Source organism: Fusarium oxysporum, chromosome 2 (genome assembly GCF_000149955.1).
Source record: "Fusarium oxysporum f. sp. lycopersici 4287 chromosome 2, whole genome shotgun sequence".
In the NCBI taxonomy this organism is placed as follows: domain Eukaryota; kingdom Fungi; phylum Ascomycota; class Sordariomycetes; order Hypocreales; family Nectriaceae; genus Fusarium; species Fusarium oxysporum.
Window position 1 is genome coordinate 2775003 of NC_030987.1, and position 11521 is coordinate 2786523.

Consider the following 11521-nt stretch of genomic DNA (forward strand, 5'->3'; position numbering starts at 1 on the left):
GCGATTGACAGGGCTGTTCCAAACGGGGTTTAGGTGGTGCCCGGAGACTGCTTCGTAACTATTGGCTGTGCTGCGTGAAAGTGGGCGAGCGTGGATTGTCTTGAAATTTTGCTTAAGGACCGACCTCACAAGACTTGCAACTTTCTTCATCTTCCACTGAGAGTTGGAAATGACTCACGACTAAACGCTCTTGGCCTACGGCAATCCAATATGATTGCAGTGCAAATCACTGAAACCTTGTCAAATGGTTTTCAATCGTTTGCCAAAGAAAAAGAAGCTCGTTGAGAAACAACACGTTTGATTCATTCTATCGAACACCTTACTATACATTTCCTTCTGACAGATTTCCTGTCCCTGCCGCGACGGCCAGCGGCGCTCTTCGCCCTGGCAACTGAGATTCGTTTCTTCCCCATACGTTCTCGGTAGTCTGTCGACCTAGGCAGAGAACAAGCTCATGATCACGATTAAGCCGGAGCGTCAATTGCCATCCCTTGGCCGAAAGGCTAAGGGTGCATAGTTGGGGCTTGACTTTGTTGGTCGGACACTCCTATTTGTACTCTTAAAATGGTATCTTTGTATCACGTGCATATGTCTGGTGATTCCTCGCATGAAACCCGTAAGACAGGTTCCCGGGCCTCGTTGGTTTTTGAGGTTTTCGCAATTTCATTAAATGGGTATCCCAAACTTGAGCCATGCTCACTTAAGGACTGTATGAGCACCACGAGCCTCGAGGAACTGCTCTGCCACACCCTGAGGTAGCGTCCTAATGAGGCCAAACACTTCCTTATTGTGATAGCGAAGTCGCGTCTTGGGGTCGAGGTAGGGAGCCGGTAGCCCAGTCACGTCACAGTAGTGTTTGTTATGCGCGAGTGATGGTGCCGATTCGATGTTTGTGTAAGTGGCAGTTGGAGCCGACACACCGCCTGTCGGTTTGAGGCTCTTCTCGAGGACAAGCTTAGACAGGTTTCGCGATGCTTGTGCCAGATTTGGGGGCTCCTTGCCACTCTCGGTGGCTGGCGTGCTTGTACCGCTTGTTGAGAGTCCATCATCGGCTGGTGTAGCAATACCACTCGCGTCCATCGGCGTGCCAAGAGCTGAGGCTTCTCTTCGGGAAGCATCACCGACGATGGCCTTGAGGTTCTTGTTTCGACGCTGGTTGGGCTTCCAGGCCGGACTGCGGAAGTTCTTATGGGTGGAGTGAATGTCAAGCTTCTCTATAAGCTCTTGATGGGCGATTTGCGCCTCGGTTGGGGCGGCCATTGTGTCTTGTTTCTGGATAGCTGGTATCGAAATTTTATCGAAGTTGGCTCGAAAGGTGTCAACGGCTTTACAGACTTGTTTCGCAATCGGTGATGAATGCAGGAAAAAGTGCTTTGGTTTAAGGTCTCTTGGTTGTCGCAGTCATGAGCTTGTCGCGTTGGAGATTCTGCCGTGCTTCACCGTATTCCTAGCTTGGAGCTCTGACAAACAGCGAGGTGCCCAAACATGGCATAAAGTAAACAGAGCCTGCCACCAACTAGGAATACTGCCTCGAGCGTCTTTTTATCACATTAAAACCAATAGCCCGCTGAAATGGTAAGATTCATGAGAACTGCGACAATATATCGCTCTGAAGCCTTACCTGACTGATTTATAGGAATCCCCTCATGAGCACCAGCAGAACCTACTGCTTTCCCGTATCATTACCAATGTGGTATGTTCGGCGAAGCTGAACTCGTCAGAGATGGATACTAATGGCATGCAGGAAAAGCTCAACGAAGCTGTCGTTGTTATGAATAAGAGCCTTCAGGTCAGTAGAGTTGCATTTTACATCAATTGCATGACTAATACGTCGCTTCAGGACATCAATATTCAGAACATGAACGTTGAATTGGTTGCGCAAATGTTCAAGAACTACCAATCGAACGTTCTATTTCATCTGGAGGGTGAGTGTTTTTCGTATGATGATGTGTTTGCGACCGCTGATGATATTGGTTAGCCACGGACAACCTCAAGCCACCGAACTGAGTGTCAACATGGGTGGTTAAGCTGGAGTTTTTGCATTTATGATGGCGCACGACTGTACATGAAATAATGACTTACTGCCAACTCTTCCAAAGAAGAAAGGAAGGTTTGCAAGGAATTTGACAGGAAGCTTGCTTTACCAGAACCAAGCTTGCCTACCTTACCTTGACCTACTGTTTGCCTAAATTACCTTATGTTTAAACCTGTCTAAAATGATGACAGGCCATGCTTGACAGTGTACCACCGAATATCTAATCGGGGCAAGCCAACTAAGGTATCTGACAGCCCTGCCTTGCATCTATGGAAGACATTACAATCTCTGCACGTGTTCGGTTCATTGGGAGGTCAATAGTGTGTTGTCTCTCACTGCATCACTTGCATTGTCGCGTAAGTGGATCCCGGGATTGAACGACACGGCCTAGATCAGCCTTGTAGCCTCACACCTTCTCAATTTCCAACAACGAAGCTCCGTATTTTGCGAGTCTGACAGACTATTGGCCACTAGAGTCAGACATCGACCAACCTAAACCTTTTTGTTCCTCCCGTCATGACTTCTGTCCCTTACTTGTAAACTCCATCCGACCATCCTATTCGCAATCATGGCTCCCTCGGCCATCGATGAGCCCGCCATCAAGGCGCCCGAACAAAAGACATATCCTCCCGCCAAGATCTTCCCCGTCAAGGAGACACGCTTCGAGAATTATATTGAACCTACAAAGGATGGCCGCGAACGCGCTTTGAAACAGCCTGATAGCGCTGCCATCGTCATTGATAATGGTGAGCTTCGAGTGCAAGGGGTTTGCGATGGCTGGCAATTGACATTTCATCTTTAGGATCGTCTGCCGTGCGCGCTGGCTGGTCTTTCGATTCGAAGCCAAGGTTCAGCATCCCTCCGATTATGGCCAAATACCGCGACCGAAAACTGGGCAAGACCTTTTCTTTTGCTGGCTCAGATTGCTATGCCGACACGACCGCGCGAGGTCACATTCGAGGCGCCTTTGAGGCTGGTACAGGAATTGTCAGTAACTGGGATGTGATGGAGCATGTGCTCGATTACATTTTCCTGAAGCTCGGTATGAATGACGCAGACGGTGCCATTGAAGTGCCAATTGTTATGACAGAGGCCGTTGCCAATCTCCCTTACTCAAGAAAATGTACGTGGAACGTTTCATTCCCGCAAGTTTATACTGAAGTTCTTAGCCATGACTGAAATCATCTTCGAATGCTACGGCGCGCCTTCGCTAGCCTACGGAATCGATTCACTCTTTTCATACCGACACAACAAGGGCAAGACTGGTCTCGTGGTTTCATCATCATATACATCCACTCACGTAATTCCTGTATACAACTCGAAAGCCTTACTCGGACAGGCCACACGATTGAACTGGGGAGGCTATCACAACGCTGAATATCTCCTCAAACTCATTCGACTCAAATACCCGGCCTTCGCTGGGAAGCTTAACGTCTCACAGGCAGAACACATGCTACGGGACCATGGCTATGTATCCCGGGACTATGACAATGAGCTCGCCGATTATCTCGAATGGACAGGACTCGAGGATCGCGATATTGTCATGCAATATCCCTTCACAGAAGAAGTGATTGTGCAGAAGAGTGAAGAAGAGTTGGCCAGGATAGCAGAGCGCAAGAAAGAGAGTGGACGAAGACTTCAACAACAGGCGGCTAAGATGCGCCTGGAGAAATTGATGAAGAAAGAGCAAGATCTGGAATACTACAAGCAATTGCAAAGAAACATCACAGATCAGACCAAGAAGGAGATTCGGCGCCAACTTGACAGCAACGACATTAAAGATGAGAACCAATTGGAAAAGATCATCAGAGATTTAGAAAAGGCTATCAAGAAGGCCCGGACAAAGGACGTTGGTGGTGATCCAGAGGAGGAGCAAGAACAACCTAACTTCGATCTTCTTGACATACCCGACGACCAGCTTGATGAGGCCCAGATCAAGCAAAAGCGTCAACAGCGTCTCCTCAAATCCAACCACGAGGCTCGAGCACGTGCGAAGGCAGAGAAGGAAGCAGAGAAGGCTCGTGTCATCGAGGAAGAGCGTGCCGATACTGAACGACGAGAGAATGACCTCGAGAACTGGCTCGATGAGAAGCGTCAACGACGTGCTGAGACGCTGCAAAAAATGAAGGAACGGGAGCGACTAAAGCAGGACCTGGGCAACCGTAAATCCCTCGCCTCTCAGATTCGCATGAAGAGCATCGCCAATCTCGCATCGGACAATCCGACCAAGAAGCGAAGACGTGGCGGTGATGATGACAATTTTGGTGCTGACGATGATGATTGGGGTGTCTACCGCCAAATCGCCGTTGGTGACAACAGTGATGACGAGCATGAAGAGGAAGACCTCCATTCGACTCTCAAGTCACTAGAACAGGACCTTTTACGTTATGATCCTGACTTTGAGTACGAGCACACCCACGAAGCCCAGTCTGACTGGTCGAAGTCTCTCCTGCACGCCTTTGCCCGAGGTCCCCGACCTTTCGACCCCTCCTCACAAGCCGAGCTCAACCAAATTCATCTCAACGTTGAGCGAATCCGTGTTCCCGAGGTTGTCTTTCGCCCCTCCATTGCTGGTGTCGACCAGTCAGGCATTGTTGAGATAGCCGGTGATATTCTCAACCAGCGTCTCGGCAATGTTCCTAACCGCGATGACTTCCTTCGCGACGTCTTTTTGACAGGCGGTAACACTCTGTTCAAGAACTTTGACGATCGTGTTCGCGAGGGCCTTCGTTCTCTCCTCCCCGCTGATGCACCACTGACCGTCCGTCGTGCCGAAGACGCCCTATTAGATGCTTGGAAGGGAGCGGCTGGATGGGTGGGTACATCCGCTTGGAAGTCAGCAAAAATCTCGAAAGAAGAGTACCAAGAAAAGGGTCCAGAATATATCAAGGTTTGTCCAAATCCATCCCCAGCGGCATGCTCTTAACTAATATGTATAGGAACACGACATGGGTAACTCATATGCGTAAATTGTATAGTGATGGAAACCTGGAGTCAAAGGCGAGTTCTTTATTAGGAGCGGTTCGGGGTATGAGAATAATTTACATGTTGCGTTAACCAGGGATCTCTTGTCAAGAGTAAAAAAAAAAAAGCCAAAGGAGAAAACGATAGACACTTCCACACAAAACCGTCAGGCAGCTGCTGCACACTAAACGTGTTTCCCGGGACACTTATTTTTTATTACAGGAGTAGACATCTGGACTAACAAAATATAACCGTCTTGGTGATATCATCCGTAAACGTGACAGCCCAGGTAAACAGTAGCAAGGCGGAAAGGACACCGCAAGACTCGCCAAGCGAAGCCCGCAAGATCGAGGAGCCTTTGTTTCACACAAACAGACCCGAACGCCCCTCTCTTTATAAATATTAAATCACGACAATCGGTTCCTTAACGCCATAATAACAGTTGCTGAGCCCCGCGCACATGGATATCATGCGGTTCTCTAGACCGCTGGTTGTTGTGCTTGGGGTTCCTCAGAGTGTTGTAATTGCTTGTTGATCTCGTCAGCAGTCCTTGTATCCTCAGCACTGGGCTCAACTTTGAAAGGCTCAGCCTTGAAATGCGGCGAGGGATACCTTTGACGCTCGATTTGTTCCTGAGCCGCAAGACCAGCCACGGCTTGCGCAACAGCCTCCAAAGGTGTTCCTGCAGCTGGATTGCTAGGCGCAGGCTCGACATGAGGAGCAGGAGCTGTTATAGCTGGGGCCGATGCTGGCTGAGGAGGAGCAAGGTTCACGTTCGGTGGGGGCGGGGGGTAGTCGCCTGACGTCTCCAACAATCGCGTTTGCAAATGAACGACATACTCCCGAAGCGCGTAATGTTCCGCCTGCATTGCTTTGAAAGACTGTTCCATATCCGTGTAATCGCGTACCTGCTGCTCGAGCTTTTTTATGTAGCCTTCCTTTCGTTGTCGGAACGCTCTCTGTGAATGAATCGTTAGCCCGGGAGCTCAATTGCAAGGTGATCTGACGGCGCCAGTCAACAAGTCATCTTCGGTTGACTTACTTGTGCAGCTCTGTTCTGTGCCGCGCGCTTGGATTGGGATAGCTCCCGCTTTGCTTTGCGACCGTCTCCCATATGATCGTCTGCCGACAAAGGCGCTGGGGGCGCTGGAGCAAGTGCAGCGCTTGACGGGCCAGCAGATGCGCCTGGACTATGTCCAGACGGAGGAACAATGGGCATCATGTTTGCTGTCGGTGCGTGGTTGGCTCGCGCGCGAAGATCAGGATGAATGTGAGCTTCAACTTCGCCTTTCGTGGCTAGAACTCGATGTTGGTCTTGGGAACTGGACAGATGATCGAAGCCATTCGCCGGCCGCGCAGGAGCGGGCTGTAAAGGCCGAGATTCACGAGGTCCGGGGGGAGTAGGTGAGGATGAGCCTGTCGCGTCGTGGCTCTTCAGGAGCTCGAGCTGTGCGCGCAAATGCTGCTCTATTTGGAGGGGTCGGTGTTAGCCAATGCACCCAGCACCTACGTCAACAGTAATTGAACCAGACGCGAAGCCGAGGTGGTCGAAACGAATATCGGATCCAACTGTTAAGGATAAGAACCTCTAAGTGTATTGTATATGGGATTGCGCAAACGACGCGACAAGGATGCCATTCAAATAGTAGACAGATGCAAGAAGCTCTATAGATGTCGCGATGGACCAAGGCCAAAGTGAGGCGTAGTATAGTGTAGATAATAGACAGAGCTGTAGGTCCAAATCAAGAACCAAGACGCGCTCAGGCAAGGAAATAGGCAAAGCAGAACAGGAAAGGAAAAGAGAGAAGAAGAGTTGTCTTGACTAACCTTGATTATTGGCGCCGCTGGCTGAGGAGTTCTGCATGCTTGAGCTCTGGGGGAGGAGAGTCTGACTCAGCATCCAAGTAGCAATGACCCAGGGCGGGCGATGATGATTACTACAACGAGGGGGGGGGACCTGACGCTGACTGACGGAGACGAGTGAGGAGAGAGTTCCGGCGGATGGATGACGGATTATGTAACCTGGATCCGGGACCTTTCAAGTGTGACTGTGAGTGGTGATCAAGTCGGAAAATGGCGTGGCTGGGCCGGGGAGGCTTCTTCTCTCCGCTTGCTGGACAAATTAGACGAGTCTAAACCTGGAGGAGCTAGAACGATTTGGTTATCGCTCGCTTGCTGATTGTTCGCTTCTGCTTTTGGCTTGCTCGTCCCGCGAACTCTCTGATGGCGGTTGTTACTTACGGTACTGTACGTACGGACGGAGCTCGGAGCCGTTCCTCGTTCTGCTAGGATCAATTTATCTTGCTCCCTGAAGCAAGCGTAAGTGCTGACGACGATTTTTGCGGCTGGTGCGGAAAACGCCCCCCCAAAAATGTACGCGGACCGCTGTTGTATCCTGTATTAGAAGTCAAGGAGCACGTTTCAACAGGTAATATTTACTGTGTTCTTAATTTGGAGGACAGAGAAAGACGCGTAAACTGAATAAAGAAGCTGGTTTGGGTGAGGAGAATCCGGAGTCCGGGCAATAACCAGTCAAAAGTCCTGTTCGGTTTTCCTTCTTCTACTTCTTTTCCTTCTACCCCGGCACCGGTAGTTCTGATACTGGCCGCGATGGGAATAAACGACGGGTCTGAGTCAAAAGATTGGACGGATTTGCTGACTGATGGGGAGAGGGGAACGTTGTTGCAGTAGAGAAAATATTTGTCAGCGACCAACTTGAGCAGAACTGGAAGAGAAGCAAGGAGCTAGGACCACCTCAGGCATCCAATGCATGCACCCGCCCATGCCAGTCATGCACCTTCCTCGAGCTTGCGACCCCACTCGCGAGATAAATGTCCTATTCTGGAAAGTCCTGGATTTTTGAGACTTCGGGGTCCTTTCGATCTGACATTCATGGCGTATAACCACATAATACGACCTCGAATCTTGCGGTAAAATCATGCATAATCACGAATCGAGTTGAGCTACTTTTTTGCGGTGTAGGGTTGTTTTCCAAGCTGTCAATTGGTGAAAAATGACAGAACTTTATTCATGTTATAAGACCCAATAAAACATCACACTACACTGCTTATTCCATTCGCTCAATGACTCCTGTTTGATCTCACTACTCTCATCTCAAACGCAGGTCTCTTATGATTTCCTGGGGCTACCAGTCTTCAAAAGGGCGAAACGTGTATCTGTTTGACAATTCCGGACCATGTCAGAATATGCTACTTAAGTCTGCTGGGTAGGGACACATTGTTGCCTGCCTGGCCCCCATGAGATACTTCAAACATCAGATCGATCTCCTCATGCTGCTAAACAGCCAAGACGCTTGAATTTATCCATCTCTAGAGCCATATCCAATTATATCGGCGCCACTTCCGACTCTTCCGGCCAGTGACCAGAAGAAAGGATCGAATACACGACTTGTCCAGCTTGGTCGAGCTCTAAAGCTCATGGGTCGTCCTGCTGTGATATAAAAAGAGCCGGCGGATGCAATTACCAATGCTCCTTTAACCGTTATAGGTGCTTGTTAATATCCAGTGAGGGTGTGCAGCGTTTGCACTAGCTCGGGCTTCATTTCCTGGTCATTGCCATGGCCATGTATCAAATACTGGGGAATTTTTGCGTCTAGGCTGATGAGGCTTGCTTGTCCTAACCTCTTAGTTGGCCGAGACTAAGTCTCTTCAGGTCGAATACGCAGAATGGCACATTAGTGGACATTGATAGTCCCTGTAGGTTGTAAGACTGTTGAACCAAAGCTCGGGGACCATCTGTGTATGACAGAACACGGGTAGCTAAGCACTTAGAATCGAATGATCAATCAATCGATAGTGGTCTCGAAAATATACTTTTCATTCCCAGCTTCAGATGGCAGTCAAGAAGACATGATCCTACATATTTGGAGTTGTTCGGCGTTAGTCGACTTTGGTATATGGTGTGTTAGTGGATACTTATGCCGCAGCCAGTCCCACTCTATGTCAGAAGTACTCATAATCTGCACCTTCTGCCACCCATCAATCAATCCTTTCAGCCTCATCCTCCAACCCACCTTCACTTACAACCTCATCTCTTGGTCGCCCTACAATGCGCCCTTCTCATATCTCACATCGTCTTCCATCTCTTTCCCGCCTAGCTTCGACGATGGCTCAACCGCAATTCTCTGCTGGCACTGATACTGCAAGCGTTACGCCTGCGCTTAAAGCACTCACTTCCGAGGGTGGACGATGGACACTTACCAAGGATGGTGCTGCTTTGGAGAGACAGTTCAAGTTTAAGACATTCTCAAAGACATGGGTAAGCGATTGAGGGGGGATACTGCGATTTATTCAAAATAGTTGAACCACCATGAAGTACGAATATCGAGGAGTACCATCAGAGTTAACTCATCTCAGGATTTCATGACAGGAGTATCTCTACAATGCAAAATCAAGAACCACCATCCCGAATGGTCCAATGTAAACCCTTCTTCAGCTTACACCTCAATTATCATGCAGCTAACCACATTAAAGGTTTATAACACAACCTTCGTCCGCTGGACAACGCATAACCCAGCGGGACTCTCAGACAAGGACATAAGCATGGCTGCCGAATGCGATGCCCTCGCTGCACAATTAGGTGAGCTGCCTCCGGAGCCGACCGCCCCAGTTGCGGCCGAAACGGAAGACCAGAGCTGTGCTATCCGTGGGTTGGCGGACCGCGCAGCTGGGGCGGCAGGAGACTGCTGTACCCCCAAGAGGAAATAGAGAGGGTGTGGCTGATCTGAAACGATGTGAATTGAATTCCTGCGAGGCAGAATTCGGTCAGTTCTTCCAACTGCGCATCCAGCTTGTAAGAAACGTATCAGTAAGCCTTTGTGGCTGCGTGTATCACTATGATACACTCTAACAACTACGGCACTACGTCACTGCGATCATGACGAGATGTCATGATACACATACAGATGGTTACTGGTTATGGTATGGTTAAAGGTCAACGAACGATGCTGATGATTAAATATGTCTAAAGCCTCTCCAGGGCAAGTTTTTATATACAAGCGTAAAAAGTCGTTCTTAGTTAACATCCCCAACGCCATGCGAATGCTCGAGCCGCGAGTTTAGCGACGGAGACAATGTATGCCCGGTTTGCGAACAGTCTAAGTCTTCATGATCAACACCCTCTTCATTTTATTTCCGGTCGTGAAATCCCTGAGTCGGACTCGATTCACCGCGATCGATTAACTGTCGTCGTGCCAGGTTTTCTTTGTAGCACTCTATTGCGCCTTCTTGGCCTTGATCTGGGCAAGCTTCTTCTCGCGACGGCGCTTGTGAGCCTCAGCGCCAGCCTCGGTGTCCAGGCAGTAGTCCCACCAGCGGAAGCTGGAGGCGTAGTTGCCAATGAACTTCTCGTGGTGAAGATCGTGGTGGGCAGCACCGGCCCAGACGGGAAGGAAGTGGCGCAGACTCCAGGGGAAGTCGTAGCCACTGTGAGAGTCGATGGCCTGGAAAAGACGGAGGACGATCCAGGTGTACATGGTGAAGAGGTGGAGCTCGCCAGTAATGGCAAGGAGGACAACGGGGCATCCAACGACACCAATTCCGAGGAGAGCTGTTTCGATGGGCGAAGCATACTCAGCGGCGAGACCGAAAGGAGCAGAGTAGGTGTGGTGCATCTTGTGGATGGCTTTGTAGAGAGGACCGTAGTGCAGAGCACGGTGGAACCAGTAGTGCCAAGCATCCTCCATGACGAAGCAGATAGCGATCTGGAGAGCCATCTTCCAGACGGGAGGGAAGGGCACACCGTAGTCCATACCGAGGTAGGTAGCGACGGGGTGGAAGAACCAGATCTGAGGAAGTTCGGCGGTGAAATGGCTGATTAGAACGATGGCGGCGCAATCCCATTGCTCCTTAAGAGTAGGAACCTTCTGCTTCTGAATTCTAAATTGTTGGAAATAGGGGATGTAGTCCATCATCATATAGGGAATACAGCGGCCGAAGTAGACGAGCTCATGAAGAACGAAACTCATGATGCCGGTTGCGAGGGTATCGTTCTGCATCCAGAGGTACCAAGCCTGAGTTGATTGTTAGTATTGTTGTATTTTCGCGACGTTGGATCGGGTTGGACATACGGCCCAGAGCTTTTCAACAATGTTGAGCTGGACATTGTACTTGGAGACCTCCTCGAGGACAACAAAGTAGTCCTTGGTCTGGTTAAAGGACGCGAAGGTGGTCGCGTTTCTGCAAAAATCGATGTTAGAAGGGGCTGTTCAAAACATTGGCGTGTTCGAATGGCAATATCAGGGAGGCTACTCACAGCGCATCCATGGTGAAATTAGTAAACTTATGGCAAAGTAGACTGAATAGGGACCCTCTAGGTAAAGAAGAAAGACACCAGCAAACACCGGGTCCAGTCAAGAGTCGTCGGAGAGGCGGCTCTTGTTGTAAAAGAGGAGTGTTGACAATGGTGATGGCGGTGGTGAAAAGGAGAACAGACGGCGGCTGTTGGGAGGTTTATCATTTCCTCGATTGCCCGGCCAGAGAATCTCTAAGGGGGTCCCATCCA

The 11521-nt window shown here is 49.7% G+C and overlaps 6 protein-coding genes across 22 annotated transcripts; 3 read left to right on the plus strand and 3 right to left on the minus strand.

Annotated features, from left to right (window-relative positions):
* Positions 1-140: 140 nt before the first annotated feature.
* FOXG_08218 (uncharacterized protein) lies at positions 141-1415 on the minus strand. Its single transcript, XM_018387015.1, has one exon. The coding sequence runs from the start codon at positions 1258-1260 to the stop codon at positions 697-699; it is 564 nt and encodes a 187-aa protein (XP_018244812.1). The 5' UTR covers positions 1261-1415; the 3' UTR covers positions 141-696.
* Positions 1416-1479: 64 nt separating this feature from the next.
* FOXG_08219 (uncharacterized protein) lies at positions 1480-2348 on the plus strand. Of its 2 annotated transcripts, XM_018387016.1 has the most exons (5): positions 1480-1575; positions 1637-1693; positions 1745-1789; positions 1841-1925; positions 1979-2348. In XM_018387016.1, the coding sequence occupies exons 1-5, from the start codon at positions 1573-1575 to the stop codon at positions 2005-2007; spliced, it is 219 nt and encodes a 72-aa protein (XP_018244813.1). In that variant the 5' UTR covers positions 1480-1572; the 3' UTR covers positions 2008-2348. The 2 variants fall into 2 exon arrangements, with proteins under 2 accessions (XP_018244813.1, XP_018244814.1); XM_018387017.1 differs by lacking the exon at positions 1637-1693 and having other exon boundaries at positions 1513-1575; positions 1979-2315.
* A 55-nt stretch (positions 2349-2403) lies between these two features.
* Positions 2404-7688, plus strand: FOXG_08220 (uncharacterized protein). Its single transcript, XM_018387018.1, has 4 exons — positions 2404-2781; positions 2838-3158; positions 3205-4925; positions 4975-7688. The coding sequence occupies exons 1-4, from the start codon at positions 2604-2606 to the stop codon at positions 5002-5004; spliced, it is 2250 nt and encodes a 749-aa protein (XP_018244815.1). The 5' UTR covers positions 2404-2603; the 3' UTR covers positions 5005-7688.
* On the minus strand, positions 4081-7780 carry FOXG_08221 (uncharacterized protein). Of its 14 annotated transcripts, none has more exons than XM_018387032.1 (6): positions 7439-7763; positions 7255-7384; positions 6827-7112; positions 6042-6466; positions 5612-5958; positions 5025-5548 (listed from the first exon to the last, which is right to left on the minus strand). In XM_018387032.1, exons 3-6 carry the CDS (start codon positions 6897-6899, stop codon positions 5479-5481), a joined length of 915 nt encoding a protein of 304 aa, XP_018244825.1. In that variant the 5' UTR covers positions 6900-7112; positions 7255-7384; positions 7439-7763; the 3' UTR covers positions 5025-5478. The 14 variants fall into 14 exon arrangements, with proteins under 14 accessions (XP_018244817.1, XP_018244816.1, XP_018244826.1 ...); XM_018387031.1 differs by having other exon boundaries at positions 7241-7384; XM_018387030.1 differs by having other exon boundaries at positions 6827-7146; positions 7241-7384.
* Positions 7781-8101: 321 nt separating this feature from the next.
* FOXG_08222 (uncharacterized protein) lies at positions 8102-10210 on the plus strand. Its single transcript, XM_018387033.1, has 3 exons — positions 8102-9277; positions 9376-9438; positions 9493-10210. The coding sequence occupies exons 1-3, from the start codon at positions 9068-9070 to the stop codon at positions 9724-9726; spliced, it is 507 nt and encodes a 168-aa protein (XP_018244830.1). The 5' UTR covers positions 8102-9067; the 3' UTR covers positions 9727-10210.
* Positions 9877-11516, minus strand: FOXG_08223 (methylsterol monooxygenase). Of its 3 annotated transcripts, XM_018387034.1 has the most exons (3): positions 11273-11516; positions 11088-11196; positions 9877-11030 (listed from the first exon to the last, which is right to left on the minus strand). In XM_018387034.1, exons 1-3 carry the CDS (start codon positions 11281-11283, stop codon positions 10233-10235), a joined length of 918 nt encoding a protein of 305 aa, XP_018244831.1. In that variant the 5' UTR covers positions 11284-11516; the 3' UTR covers positions 9877-10232. The 3 variants fall into 3 exon arrangements, with proteins under 3 accessions (XP_018244831.1, XP_018244833.1, XP_018244832.1); XM_018387036.1 differs by having other exon boundaries at positions 9877-11196; XM_018387035.1 differs by having other exon boundaries at positions 11088-11516.
* Positions 11517-11521: the final 5 nt, after the last annotated feature.